Source organism: Bombus pyrosoma, linkage group LG1 (assembly GCF_014825855.1).
Source record: "Bombus pyrosoma isolate SC7728 linkage group LG1, ASM1482585v1, whole genome shotgun sequence".
NCBI lineage: Eukaryota > Metazoa > Arthropoda > Insecta > Hymenoptera > Apidae > Bombus > Bombus pyrosoma.
The window spans coordinates 12,984,384-12,999,713 of NC_057770.1; the positions used below are offsets into that span (position 1 = coordinate 12,984,384).

A 15,330-nucleotide genomic window follows, 5' to 3' on the forward strand; every position below is an offset into this window, starting at 1 on the left:
AACTTTATAAATGGTTCGCCCTATCGTTCTTCTCGACGTCGATCACGATACCAATCGGTTTGACTGAAACGCGGTAACGTGTGCGGTTCCGTGCGCAAACTCGTCGTTGAACTTCACAAATGTGGTCCGTTGTTCATCCCGACTGGCTTGTATTTCGCGTGTAAACGAAACGACACTGCTTTCGCGGGTGTCATCGATACATTGCCGTTCAACCGATCCTCGATTGATCCACTCGTTAATTACCGCCAATCCCCCGGAACTAATCACCATTGCGGCGACACTGTAACGGGTCATCGATCGATCCACGTTGTCGGTGGTTCCTTCCTTTCGATCGTTTCTGTGTATTTCACTTCCCTTTCGTCATTTCTTTCGTTTGTATATCTGTTCGCGCACCTCTTTCATCTCTTGTTTTATATCTTTTTTCTGTCTTTTCATATTTGAATATGCTGTGCTTCACATTTATTATTATCTTACATTTCATGGTCATCGATAATTGAAATATCTCTTTAATGCCATACAAATAACACGATTTCCTAATTGACCGAATAAATTATTTTATTCTGATTTTTTGGCTGAAAAATTTCATCGACAATTTCTTTTATAATTTCATTAATTAATTTTCTTGTGTACTTGCAACAATTCTCTTTCCTCGTTAAATAATCTTCATTTTTGCATTTTACATCGCATCTTACATTGCACAAACATGTTGTTTAACGTAACAGCCTTGTTATTAGGCACCCTGAAGACCTATCAGCGCGCAGTTTGTGACGAGGAGTTGATGACACTGAAGTGTCCACTAGGTACCACCATCTCTGTCGTTCTAGCTCAATATGGTAGAGCAGGGGCAAATGGAACCGATAGGTGTAGCTCCTCTGATCCATCCATGTACATTGGGGACAGACAGACGAATCAGACTTGTATCTGGCCGCAATCGCTGCAGGTATGTATCTAAAAGGCAACTTTTCAAATAATTCTGTCGTTGAACGATTTGAAGAAGGAACGAACCTCTTGTGATAATTAAGAAATCAAATCGAATCTTCCGTACCTTCTGTTCTTTGATCTATTAGAGAAATAATAGCTCTAATCTTTTCATATGTAACAGTATCTTAAAATAATAAAGATTGATGGAAATTGATTGAGGTTGAAAAATTAATAATAAATAATCGAATCGAATAAATAAATGATCGAAATCAGTAAAAATAAGTAAAAATACAGGAATTAGTGCTGTGAAAATGATAAAAACGAGTTACTAATTAAATAAACATGGGAAAAATAATGTTATAGCGTTGCAAATTAATTGAGATTAACAGAAATGGGTAAAAGTTAATAGGAACAATAAAATATAGATAAAAATATAGCAATAATCTTTACATATAAGAAAAGAGTAATTATGTAGTAGTAATTATGTAATCATGTAACCCCTCTATTTCTTCCTCTTTACATATTTCTTTATTTTGTTACTCATTTGCATTTACTGCACTTAACGTTTATAAATAGATAACTTTATGTTATCGCATTTACCATATGTGGACTCATCTTTACCATCTTCTGTGCATACAATATGGTATAGATGATTATTATTCGTGCGATGAAGATAAGTCGGTGGTTAACTAAAACCACGTTAGCATAGCGAAACTTTATGTTAAAGTAGGATCTAAACTACGATCGACGCATGGCTTTCATCATCAGCGTTACGAAGCTTCGTATATCGAATGTTCTATATTATTACTTCCCATAACTTGCTAATTAATGTTTGATTTTACCAACTTTAAATTGTGCTTGTACGTCACATCATCGACTAAAAGTTGTACTTTCGCTCTTTACTCTTTCATGGGTAATTGGTCCTCTGACCACAGATTCGAAGACGTTAAGTGAATAACTACTAGTAATATGTATTAAGAACGGATATTCTATTTCTATATATGCCGATATTAAATAAGCTGAAGTTGATTAAAGAAAATTAAATATTTTATAGAAGGAATGAAACTTTATACATTAAGAATAAGGTTTATTTTTTACTTACTTTCAATTATTGATATTACTTTAGATATTAACTCTTCACAAACATGTATTAGATTGTCCGAAAAGTGTCTTTCTTTTACAGACACGTCTTTTACAACAACGCATCTTTATACAAACATGAAACCTAATCTGTCGAACATTGTAATCTTTATCTTGATAGAACAAAATGGATCATACATAATTCGATAAAATAATATAAAACGGAAAATGTTGTGCATCCATTATTTCCTTATAAAACGAAAGAATCTTTTCGGACGACCTAATAATTTCCAAACATTCTTATGTTTTATATCTCTCAAAATATAAAACTATTCTACTATAATTTCTTTTTAAGTGTTCTATTTCAAATCATTAGTATTTAATACTTTATTTCCAAATCAACCTTGCACAATAAAAAGACTATCTACTACTTTACTTAAAAATTATCCTAAACCATTGAGCATTTAACATGAAAAAGATCCTTACTGGACACTGAATATGTAAGCGATGAGAGCTATTTAAGGTGAAAATCATATTTGACATCCTGCATATTAGCTTCCGCCTTACTTCGAAATATGTCTGAAATAATTTCTACATCCATCTTCCGATATCGGAGAAACTTCGCGGAGCAGTAACTTCAAAAGTATCGGATCGTCGTAAAACATTACGAATCGGATAACCCGTGATCCGGTCCTCGAAAGTTAAAACTCGCAACCGTCCCTCCCGCGAAACTTTATGTGTCATCTTATATTTATCGGTTTCTTGCGAAATCCTGATTTCTAATCCGGTAGGAGGACGCAGACGATTGCCTTAGCACCAGGATCTCTTTCCGGTGAGCGAGAAATCGAGCCGGAAGGAATCGTAAACCGTATCCACTTTGCCGAGTTAACCCTTGCACGCGGCTCAACCCTCGTAACTTCTGCTTAGGTCTGTAAGCTTTCGTGCCCTCGCTACGCCTCCGAAAAAGATTTCCACCGAAACCCTTTCATCGTTAGGATTTCGAATCAGGCTTTTGTCGAGTCGTGTATTTACTTACTATGTTGCGTCTGTACGATACTTTCAACCTTTCTTTTTCTTCGTTTTTTTCTTCGATCATCGCTCTGTTTGGAGAGCCGAGGATTTCTTGGATCGGTTTCGTTAGAAGTAGGTTTAGGTTAACACGTTTGAAACTGGTGGTACACTGTGTATTTTATGTAGTGTTCGTTCGCAGTTCAACCAATGGCGTATCTTTTACGTCATATAAATGTATTCTCGTAATTATTTAAGTGTAATAAACTGTGGATGCTTATACAATTTCGTTCATTAATTCTTTGAATAATTTTGTTAAAGACCGTTGCTTAAGATTCATTATGCTCTAGGTAAACTGGTATAAAAGAATGCTTAAAGATTGTTGCGGTAGATGGAGCGTATCTTCTAAAAAATTTGATGACAAATAGTGCTGATAACTGAAAGATAGACTCGAAATATGAAAGAATATCAATAATTCGACAGAAGAGCATGATTATTTCTAGTTAACTCGTTCCTCTTTTATATCGTCGCTTCTGTTTTTAAATCAGCTCAGGTCTTAATCACCTTGTTTACGGAAGTGCATAATAACTACTTTGAAAGTCTTAAAGATCACTCGATTGGAATGTTTTCAATTCTTGAATATCGCAGCATGTCCTACATTCGCTTACATTCCTAGCCCTTTGTTTACCATAAAAATGCAGAAATAATGTTGCAAAATAACGAATAAAGTTAAGAGTGCAGCTTTAGTCTTTCTTATATTTCTATTATATCATACAAGCAACCCTTGAGCCAAATATTAGAAACATTTTTCCATGATAATAGGAATTCGAAGGAAAGTAATTAAAAATTCAACAATATTTTTTAAGTACTTTTATCAATGTCTTTGTTACATTCAATCGCCTGTTGAACCAAATACCAGAAGCTTTTTCAATAGAAGTAAGAAAGAAGAAAGAAATTGAAGGGTGAAATTTCGCTTGGTTCACTGATGATCCAATTTGTCCACCCAATTTGGGATTAATTCTTTCATTATCTACAGACAGTAGAACTATTTTATCTTCCAACTGACCATCCTTAGAAAAGATTTCTTTATATTCTTAAAATTCTTTGTAAATTAACGTCTTCAAAAGTCAACGAAATAAATATCTATCTCTGTACAATACACCGTTAACCGTTTCTTTACATTATCATTCGTTTCGTGGTGTTGCGGAAAGAGCGACATTTGAAACCGCATTTCCTCTTCCCTCTCGAATAAGTCGGTCGCTGGCACACTCGACGAAATAGCGGAGTGTCGTTTTCAGGTCAGTTGCCATTATCTTTTCGAATGTGGATTTTAAATGGCGGCCATCTCCTCGCGCCTCTTTCGTACGCTTATTCGACCTGACTCCGCTCTGTTTCGCCCGCGACGAGACTCACGATTGCCAGTAGATTTCCACGGAAAACGAGCCATGTCTCCCGCGTTTTCCACTTTCGACACCTAACCGACCGCTTTTTAGTCTTCCTCGATTTTCTTCGTGGTTGGGACGAAACAGAAATTACACTTTTAGTCGTTTCATTTTCACTTCATTTCGACCAAAGAATTAATGACTGCCATTTAAAAAACAAAAGTAATAGTGTTATCGAAAGGATTCTCATTTTTGCACAGGTTTTCGAAACAGAATAAATCGTGAAAAATATATCATGTATCTCAATGTAGATTTTAATCTAACTCTAGTGTGGTTTTCTAGATTTCCATATTTCTGTATTTCTTTTAGCGAGGCTTTTATTTTTAAGGGGAATATCACAAAAACCGCATCGAATTCCTATGTTTTGGTATTTTGACGTCAAAAATTGTGTAAAAGTTTTATATATTAAAGTTGAAAGTTTTTCTTACACGCTTGCTAGATAACCCGAACATTTTGATTACTTCCATAAGAATTAGAAAAATTTAATTTCTTAAGGTAACTCCTACTTCTTCAACGAAACATTCTGAAACGATGGTTATCTAACTCGAAGGTTATTTTAGTTTTGCAAAATGACATCGTTTATTTTAGATAGAAAATGTAAAATTTGTGTAGTTGTCCTGTTACAAGGATTAATTTGTACGTTAGTTTGCGCAACAGAGATTAGCAGAACGAAACGGAATGCCAGGTTTTGCAGTCGCTTACAAAATCCTATTGTGTTTCCGTGCAATTAACTGTAACGTAGAACGAACATCGCGAGAGGGTTTGTAACAACAGTCGATTTGCGATTCCGAACGGAGTAAATTATACAATGTATATTACTATCGAGTATTTATTGAATATCTGTTAAAGTATAATTCAAATTCCATTTTGTTAATTTTCCAATTTTGTCATTAATTTATTTTAATTTTTCTCAGACCAGTAAAGAAAATAAATCCCATTTTCTATTAGAAAAAAGAAAATGCTGTAGATTCTCTTTGATTGACAAAGTAAATCATTTCAAAATTTTTTGTAAGAATATAGAGTTAAGGGGTTCGTTAAATCATATAATTTCTTTCTCGTCTCAATACACACTACAGACGATAACTTATCGATAATGTCACAATAGAAATTCGTACCGTGCTATCCAATGGTCAGGAAAGTCGTACAAGGATTTCGTATTTCACGTTTCCATTGCTCTGGAAAGCAGCTATTGTGCGTGATCCTTATATGGTGCTGAAGAAACTAAATAAAATTGCTCTTTTTATTCGATCAATGATCTCACTCTTGATGGCGTTTCCAGTAAGATCTTTTTCCAGTGAGTCTTCAATATCATAAAATAGTTTCTTTCGCTCATCTAAATCATTAATCATGTCAAATCAATACATTTCACTCTTGCCATGTATAAATATTTCTTCCGCATATTATCGTTTAACCATCATTTACATTTAGATAGTACATAATTTTCATCTTCAATAAAATTCTTCTATTTTCATTTAAAATTATTTAAAAAAAGATTATTATGACTAAAAAAAATATATATGTAGTATCAGTAGAGAGAAGATACATTTTTATGTGACCAGCAGTTGATTAAATGATAACATGGAAAAGATTTATTTTTACGTAGACTGTTTGAAATATGTTAATTAACATTGTTATAATAACATGGAGTAATAAACCAGAAGATTTATTATTCCAAGTCTGAAATAGTCGTCTCTGTTAGAAAACTAAAGTTTGTTAGAAAAATTACTTTTTATTAATCATTAACGATGAAATGACATTTTTCGGAATTCTTTTATAAAGAAGATATAATGTTCTAAAATTTGAAACCGTTTTCTCGAAAAGAGTACATTTATCATTTTGGTCAATTAAAAATCTATAAAAGTATAACACGTTGTAGATACGTCCACTGTAGAAAAATTAATTCAATTTCTCATAAAACAACGTAACTCGAATAAAATCTGAAAAGTTGTGAAAACCTATAATTTCCTACCATCTAAAACCTTCCGGCGTTTTCTCAAAGAATATTGGCCGCCATACCTCGTAAGTATCAATTCGTACGATTATGCAGAGGAGTAGAGCATGGAAAACAATCTTTCTCTTTGCTTTCAGAACCATGCACTTAGTATAATGTGATCAACCCGATGACGCAACGAAATATTGTTCGAACTCATTTACGTTTTTCAACTGGAGTTTATCGGAAATGGAATATGAAAATGTCACGCCGAACCGTGGAGGTTAGAAGAGTAGCGGACAATCCTCGAATACGTGGCACCGGGCCAAATACGCTCGTTATTTTGATCGTCGCGATAATATTTATTATTGCGGAGTCAGGCAACTGCGGAAACATCACTTAGATTTACTGAACAACTATCAATTCCGTTGCCCTATTCACCTGGCTTTTACCCTTTCTTTCTATTTAAATATACACTTTAGACGATTTTTTTCTGTGGAAAACGAGGCGGTGGCGAATATTAAACGGAGAAGAGTGTCAACAACGGAAGATTACGAGTTGCAATTTTGCCGTCTTTAAAGCCCTAACGCGATTCTGCGATCTTTAAAAATTAAAACTTTCCAGCTCATCCTGTTATTCTCCTAACTTAATGAGGTTTTCTCGAGAATTGCGCGTTAGCCAAAGGAAGAATGTGTTTCTTCCTTCTCTGTGAGTTCTTTCCAGTATTAACATTGCATCAATTCTATATAAATAATTAAATTATTTTTGGAGATGATAATTTGATATAAATATAATTAAATTTCATTGTTAGGCCGTGTATATTTATTTAAATTTTTAATTTTTTTAACAGAAACTTAGATAGAGATTTTTTTACTCTTTAAATGTTATAAAAAATACATTAGCTAGCATGTTTTGTATATTTTTGCATATTATGTATATTCTACACATTGTAGCGCATTTAAATTTCTCATAAATGCATAAAAAGATGTAGTCTACCTGTTATGAAAGCCTTGAGCATTTTAAGAAAGTACTTTATGTGATCAAGCACAGTCGAAGTAGTCTTGAACAATTAATTAAAATGACGAAAATGTTTGAACTATAGTCCGAAACGATATTTTGAATAAACGAGTAAACAATTCTTCATTTGCGGAGAATGCAATCCATCAGTATTTTCATCATCTAATTCTCCAATATTTCCGTAAATTCGTACATTTTCACAAGGCAATACCGACTAAATCAACCGATTATTCCACATACTACTACAAGTATTCTATTTTTAGTACTTTGACAGTTTCCATTAAATTTAATATCCCTTCATTAAATCAGGATAATTCTGAACAACCTTTGCCTCTAATTAATTCATTAAACCTCTTGTCAATCGCTATAACAACCTTTGGCACACTGTTTGCCCGATTTCTATGAGCACTCTCGAGAAGTTTGGTGTATTTATCGACCAGAGTAAAGGAGATTTGGCAGACTTTCAAGATTTGAACGACAGAGTCACTCGATGATCGTGTAAGTCTACCTCTTAACCGCTAATGACCAAAGTAAACTCTTTGCTCGACGTCAAAAGACGCGACCCTTTGACGGAAGATTGAAGGGGAAGTTGGAAGAAGTCGACCTTTGAAAGCATTCGCCGACGCAAATTAGCTTCTTGACGCTCTTTAGAAAATCGTGTTAATTGGAAGACCGATTGTCAAGACCACGGGATTCAAGCGCGCAAAAATTAATTTCTAATGGTCGACTTCTTCTTATTATCTGTGATTCGCTCCAAAGGCTTTTGAAAAGTCAGCTCGTGCTAGCCTCAAGTCCTGATACCATAGAAAATTTATCGAAGCGAAGAGAACTCCAAGGAACAACATATGAAACGTTTGAAAATTCAATCTTCAAGTTTGACAAGAGTACTGATGAGTGGAATATGAGCCGAAGTTTTGTTCAGATTTTCTATGGAATATATATGTCGGAGATGAAAGGACATCGGGTCCTCCCTTTTGGAATGTTGGGAAACCCCCCAATACTCTAGGCCAGACTTTTATTATAGCTGCACTTAAGTAATAAAACTAAGAAATAGTTGTAATGTTCTAATCCGAGTATGAGTGCTCAAGTTTTATGACGATGGGCTTGGGCTCAAAGTGACATAACGGGTCACGGAACGTAACCACGGTCACAGGAGGGACGTGTACCTAACAGAGGTATGGAATAATTATATAGCTCTCCTTAAAAACAAAGATTGACCCGAGGGGTGGGAAGAGAACTATATAAGGGCAGTTCCACTTGGACTGCGATTCAGTTTATTCAGAGAAGTACTACTTGTACGTTGAGTCACACAAGGATCGTGTATCGCATCACATTCGTCATCCCGTTGGCCGTGGATTCGTTATCGAACCTAAATTCATTGTCATCGACATCTCGTTTGTTCGATCGCCGCTATTACTTGTTAACTCTTGTAATAATCACATCTGTACCAATAAAGATCAGCTAGAATACATAACCACGATGGCCAATTCGAGTGAAGATTCGTCAAACGCCCAAAATTCCAACGCTAACTCGACATATATATAGCGTTGTGTGAAAGTTTCAGATCTGTGTTGTTTGTTCTGTAATAGAAATTAAATTCTTATTAAAAACGTATTGAAGTGGCGAAGAATCTATGAAAGGATATGTGAAGCGTTTGAAAATTTAATCTTAAGATTTGTTAGGAACGAAGTTAATGAAGTTTCTTTTAAAAGTTTTATTGAAATTTTCCATGTGTAGTATATAGTGTTATAAAATTATTCGTATTATTGCTTTTGTAACAGCAAAGAAATCTAGTTTGTGAATTTGGATGGTATTATATTAGAAAATATATTAGTAAACAAATTATTATATTAGTAAATGTTAGAAATTAGGGTTTCCAATGATTTTTATCCTATATGTTAATTTTATTGATCGATAGATCTATTTACAACGGATTAAACAGGAAACGATGGTTATTTAACGTGAACTAAATACAGTAATGTGCTGTAAGTAAGACAACTAAATAGTTAATTTACAACTCTCGTCACCACGGTTCCGACGCTCTCTTTCAGGCGAACCACTCTCCTCAACAACGCTGACAACACTCCGACAACGCTGATCACACTGACTTCTCAACTAACGACCGTCCGTTAATTCGCCTTTTTCCCTTTAAGCATCCCTTTGTCTTTTCTCATAGCCCCACCACGTACGTGTTCCGCAACAGTCCGCGGCCATGGTCACGTAAACATTTTTTTTCGCGTAACTATTCGACTGAAGGACCGACGACACATTGATGGGCCGCTCGGTCCATTGAAGTTTCCAGACCCTTTTGGCCTGTCGGCACTTAGGCTTTCTCGTAACATTGTTTATGGTTCACTCGATGTTTCTTAGGTAGTCTGTCCACGATACTACATTATTTTTATAACATAAAACTTTTTCTCTAAATGTTAATAGATACAATAATAGTCTAGTGTATACAATAACAACCGAAATATCTATAATTTAATGAAGATCAATATTGCTACTGAGAATTACTTACAGGAACCACTTGCCTCATATTGACTCGTTCTTCCGGAAGTGTGAGAATCGTCGACGATCGCCGACCACGTTTTCCATTTTGATCCCGGCAATAGGGGTGAACGTGTGCAGTAAACGTTACACCTTATCAGAAGCTGTCCGTTCGAACCCCATTTCATACAGGTTTCAAGTCGAAGGAAAAAAATAAAACTTTTAGTGCCTTCATACGACCGCTTATTCGCATTATTCAGGCTTTATTGTATACGTAAAGGAAGGAGAAAAAAGAACCGTGGCTCGATTCGCGTGACCATAAAACCAACGGAATAAACTATAAAGACGAACGATTGGGTCGATAGCAATTCTGGAATCATACTTTCAAAAAAACATACGCGTATTCAAGCTCTTTCGTTGCCCCTTTTTCCATTTTCTTCCTTTCTTGTCTGCTCCTATCTTTTCTTTTTTTTTTTTTACCTTCGACCTGTGATTTCCATGAAAACGTCGAATTCTCGATGGATTAAAAATTTGAATCGATCCCACCGCGTTTCGTCTGAAAATTTCAACGAAAGATTGAATTCCTTTTCGCTGGCCTTTCTCCTACCTCGAGCTGTGCTGTTCTTTTCATTCGGTTGAAATATAGCTCGCAGACCGCGCGATACAAATACGATCGTAAACCACGATGTAGGAAAGAGAATTCTCCAGAGTCTCACCGGTATATGAACGGAATCGAAAATCTTCGACGAACGTCCTTCTCTTCTTCGCTTTATTCACTTTCCATTGATGGCTCATTCAAGAGAAGTACATGGTTACTTGGATGGTTCTAGGAAAACTGAGAGGGATATTTTAATACAAATATTTTAACTTTTTTAACATTTCTCTTGGAATTAAAATAAGGTGATTTAAATAATCACACTTGAACTTATAGCAATTTGTATCTATTCATAGCTGCATAAAATTGTATTATCAAATGCCGCACATAATGTAATTAATTTATTACTCTATCGCATACTATTTCAAACATACCACAGAAAATTCTTCTACGTGTGTCTCGAAGTTGGAATAATTTCGCCGTCTCGATTTAACGAAAGTGATTTCATTATGCGATAATGAGGGGGTACACGTGATATCGGGTCGCATAATGAAACTTGTATGGCGCAATTTCGAATGATAATACATGCACCATTCATCGTTTCAAAATAGCAGACACTGCTATTTTTCTCAATTTCTCGAACGTACCAAAGAATACCTTTTTAATTTCAACGATCTCGTGACTGTTGTAAATATAAATATGTCTGTAATCAATTATTGCATACGTATATTTTTCTAATTGGAGCCATATTTTAGGATTTTATAATTGTATAATCGATTATATCAGTCGTCATCAAACAATAATTTCTGTTTAATAATACATAGTATTGTTAATGACATTGTTTGCTCATCACTGTAGTTGTCTTTAGAAATTCCATTTCATTACAATGCAATCAGCATGCTGCAAAATTAACAGTCACGCAAACGCGATTTCCGGTATGAATTACTGACAATATTTGAAAATTGATTTCTGATGTTGCAATATGTAACAAAACGAGCTGTATAAGCTTCGTTACAGCATCAAATTTTGCCATCGGAATTTTTGGTCCTTTGTGCCAAAACAAATTCGGGTCAATGAAAGTAATAAATTTGAAACATTTAAAAATCTAAAGTGTTTCATTTTAAACTTCTACAAATAATTTAAACAAGAAGTCAATCATGTTTGATACGTTTTGGTAAAATGATAATAAACCTCCTAAGTTTACCTCTCTTTAACGTGCTTACATTTATAAAAGATAAAAAATGTTTAAAAAATTTTCCAGAAACGAGAACTACGAGTTTCATGAAAATACAGCTCAGGAATTATTCTCTTCAATAATGCATGTAATTTATTATTCACTATTAATTATTATTAATTTATTATTATTAATTTATTATGTATTTATTATTAATGAATTATTACGTCTGATCGTCCGTCCCGAGTGTGTTTTCTATCGACGCTTGCGGGAAGAATAAACGGATTGGTCTATTGATGTACGATACATTGTCACGAGTCGTATGACAGCTTGCGAATTCAGAAGAGTTCGCCGATATACATCGATTTGGCAATTGTATACAAGCAGTCACGAGAGAAAGATATACATATTATTAAAGGAAACGATATTTACATTCCACTTTGCCCTCTTAAAAAAGCAAAATTTCACATCATTTTCGCAGTGATCAAAAACCAAGAATAGACAGATAAAAAGGATTGCTATTCCATCTTATGCAATAATAAAAAAATTAATGGGATTAAAAACAAAACAAAGACGAAAATATAAAAATAACATGTTCTACCCTGCTCATCTCACTTGGTCTAAATTTTGTAAATTTTAACGTGCGATTATTCGAACGACAGGTACGTTCATCGTAACTGCGAGATGTATATTTTTCGAAACGTTCTTCTTTTTTATCGACTACGCTCATCGGGAGCTATTCCGTGGAGCGATGACTCGCGATCACGATAAATCGACGTATACGATCACGTGGAACACGATCCCAGTTTGTCGTTAAATTCCGATAACAAGTCCTAGTTTTTCCAGGCTTGAAATTGTCGGCTGATCGAAGTGTCTTGATAACCAGAAGCTCATGATATTGCAGATATCTCATGTGGCAAGTCGATGGATTTGTTCTTCCAGAAAAAAGAGAAAAAACGAGGATATAAAGAGGAATGATGTTTTCGTAACTGTGACCTCGTTTATTCGATGTTGGAATTAATTGACTCGTATTTTCTCGGAAAAGAATGGACCTTAAATACCTTGTGCATTGCGATTGCAATATTTTCAGAATGTTAGAATAAAATTTACGATTCATTTGTTTTTGCTAAGACACTAATGGCCTCCTAATTTAATTCTATTACAATTTTTGGATCGGTTTAATAAAATATCTTGGAATTACAAACTTAAAACAAAATAGTATAAAAAGTAGGGATGTTGAGTGATAGAAATAGGGGTGAGAAGCATTATGTTCTTAGGAGCCAAACTATTTTTCTCAAATATAATTTTACTAAATACTGGTGTTTATATTTAAGAATAGTTTAAGGTTGGAATATACGAATTTGGAATATATAATTTATATAATATAATCATAAATACTCTGTTAAACTTAACATGTATAACATCCCTTTCTGAATAATGTTTTCCTGAATACATTCACGACAGAGTATTTTAGTTCCAATCTTGTTTTTTTGTTACTGAAAGATATGCTTAAACTTGAACTTTGAAGTATTTTTGTTTCAGTTTTGTGTTAAAATATTGTATATTCATATCTACTGTTCCATTAAAGCATAAAGTATTATAAATGTCTTTATTTGTTGAAACAAAATTAAGATACAAATTTGAGTAGCAAGGTTAATATATTTATAGTTGAGCAATTAACGTGAATACAAATTATAGAAAATTGGAAACTGGAGAACCTATCAACTTTTCCTGGTTATGACAGTGAGGCATCATCCTGCTAAATGATTCGTCGAGGCGACTCTAGCTAAATGGTTGAAATCCGCTTGAGTTATGCAAAGCCGATTATATAAAATTAATTGCTCTGGACAGTCATCCAATTTAGTCGTTGAGCTCAAATCTACACGATTTACAGATATTATTAGCGGCTGATTTATTTCATCTCAATTAGTGGGTTTTAAGTGTCCGGTATAATATTTAATAACGTTTCGTTGGTAATATAATTAGTTTTAAGTATTAGCTAATTACGATATTATTGTGCAATCGTGCTATTACTTCTGCCAAGGGCATTTAATTTAAACAATAATTTTCTCGTATATCGTATTAAAGTCTGTATAAATAATTTGTAATATTTCATAAATTGTAAATGTAATTCCATTTTATCCAATAACCGATACCTTTATCTTTTTTATGTATTTTTAGGTTTTGTACAAAAAATTCACAAAATTTTTATATATATTGTTAAACGTACTGAAGTCGGGTTATCTTTGTTCTATTAAAATCGTGTTATTTTCACCAGCGAAGCGCGATCAGCTATTCCAAACAGAAAACTTTCGCTAATCAAGCAATCTCTGTTTATTCTATCTCAATAACATGACCATCGTCAAATATTTTATCAGGTGGCTGTATTTCACTCCTCAAACACATTGGTTACATTTTAATTGTTAAATATATCGCGCGGTATTCTGATTTTCAAACAAGTCCCCATGGAAGAGACAGCTTTTCAGTATATTGAGCTCAACAACTTTACAATTTTAAAAGGACCAAAAATGTAATAAAAACACTGTGATTATTTCTAAAGAAATTAGACTTAAACCGTTATAATATCTACTAGATCAAAAACGCAACGTGGCCCTTGCGAACCAGAACAATGATTTTCGCCCCGTATCTGCGTCCCGTTGATTTCTATGATATCCTATTTTCGAGACGATAGAGGAGCGAGAGTATCGTTAACCGAGGAATTAATGGGCCACCGGATAAGCGTCAGAGCGTGTAAGGCTACGCGAGGGTGGCTGCGACGAAAGAGGAGAGATGTTTCTGGTTAGGGAAAGGAGTGAGTTAAATAGGTGAGCATCGATGTACAGCGGAAATCGATTTCTCCCGCGGGAGACTTTCTCATTCGTACGTGAAACGCATGGAAACAGGTCGAGCCTGAAACCCCAATAATTAAATGCGTGCTAGCAAATATTCGATCTGTGAACTGAACGTAACCGAGTATTTCTCATCTTTCACTTTTTGTTTCATGTGTGACGAGTCAAATTGGATCGTGGTTAGATTTTTCAAAGATATTTCTAGTATAATATTGATACCCCTTTGCAGTATAACATTTGTTGGGTTCATACTTCGTTGGGATTGATTCATTCTGCATTTCATTCGCTTTTTCTTTTTAGGAATACGCGAAATTGCTTTCCGTGAGAATTTGAATGACACAATGAGTGCAATGAAATTGGACATGTGTCGGGATACAAAGTTTCGGCGTGAATTTTATTTGATGCATTGTTTTGACGATTCTATGTCAGGATTTGTGGTTTTAGTATGATATCGTTGATGTTGGTCCTTGGAAAGAATATATATAGGAGAAAATCATGCAATACCGACCATACAGTAGTGACTAAAATTAGTTCTGGTTTTTTTTTCACCAGATATTCGCTCTTTTTCTTAGTAAACGAATGAATGCAACAATTCTGTGTAACATATTTCGGAGCCATATTATTGATTCCAGTTCTGCCCGGGCAACCGAAGTAAACAGACGTGTGCTCCGGGGTAGTGATCTGTGAATTTCCTTAGTGCTAAGTAAAATTAGCGATTAGTGATAGTGAAGAGAAGCCTAACAATGCAGCAACAGATACCAGCAATTAAAATTGCAACAAAAGGTGAAAGATATTATATAAGTAGGTCGGTAGATTTACCAGCCCTA

The 15,330-nt window shown here is 34.4% G+C and overlaps 1 protein-coding gene across 11 annotated transcripts in view; it reads left to right on the forward strand.

Moving 5' to 3' along the window:
* LOC122565710 (protein eva-1) overlaps positions 1-15,330 on the forward strand; it is a 328,494-nt gene that overhangs the window by 185,439 nt on the left and 127,725 nt on the right. For 10 of the 11 annotated variants that reach the window (XM_043722242.1, XM_043722330.1, XM_043722160.1 and 7 more), the window contains one exon: positions 723-940. In XM_043722242.1, coding sequence (XP_043578177.1) covers positions 723-940 — 218 coding nt within the window. The remainder of the gene's footprint in view (positions 1-722; positions 941-15,330) is intronic. The other variant, XM_043722500.1, reaches the window with a different exon arrangement.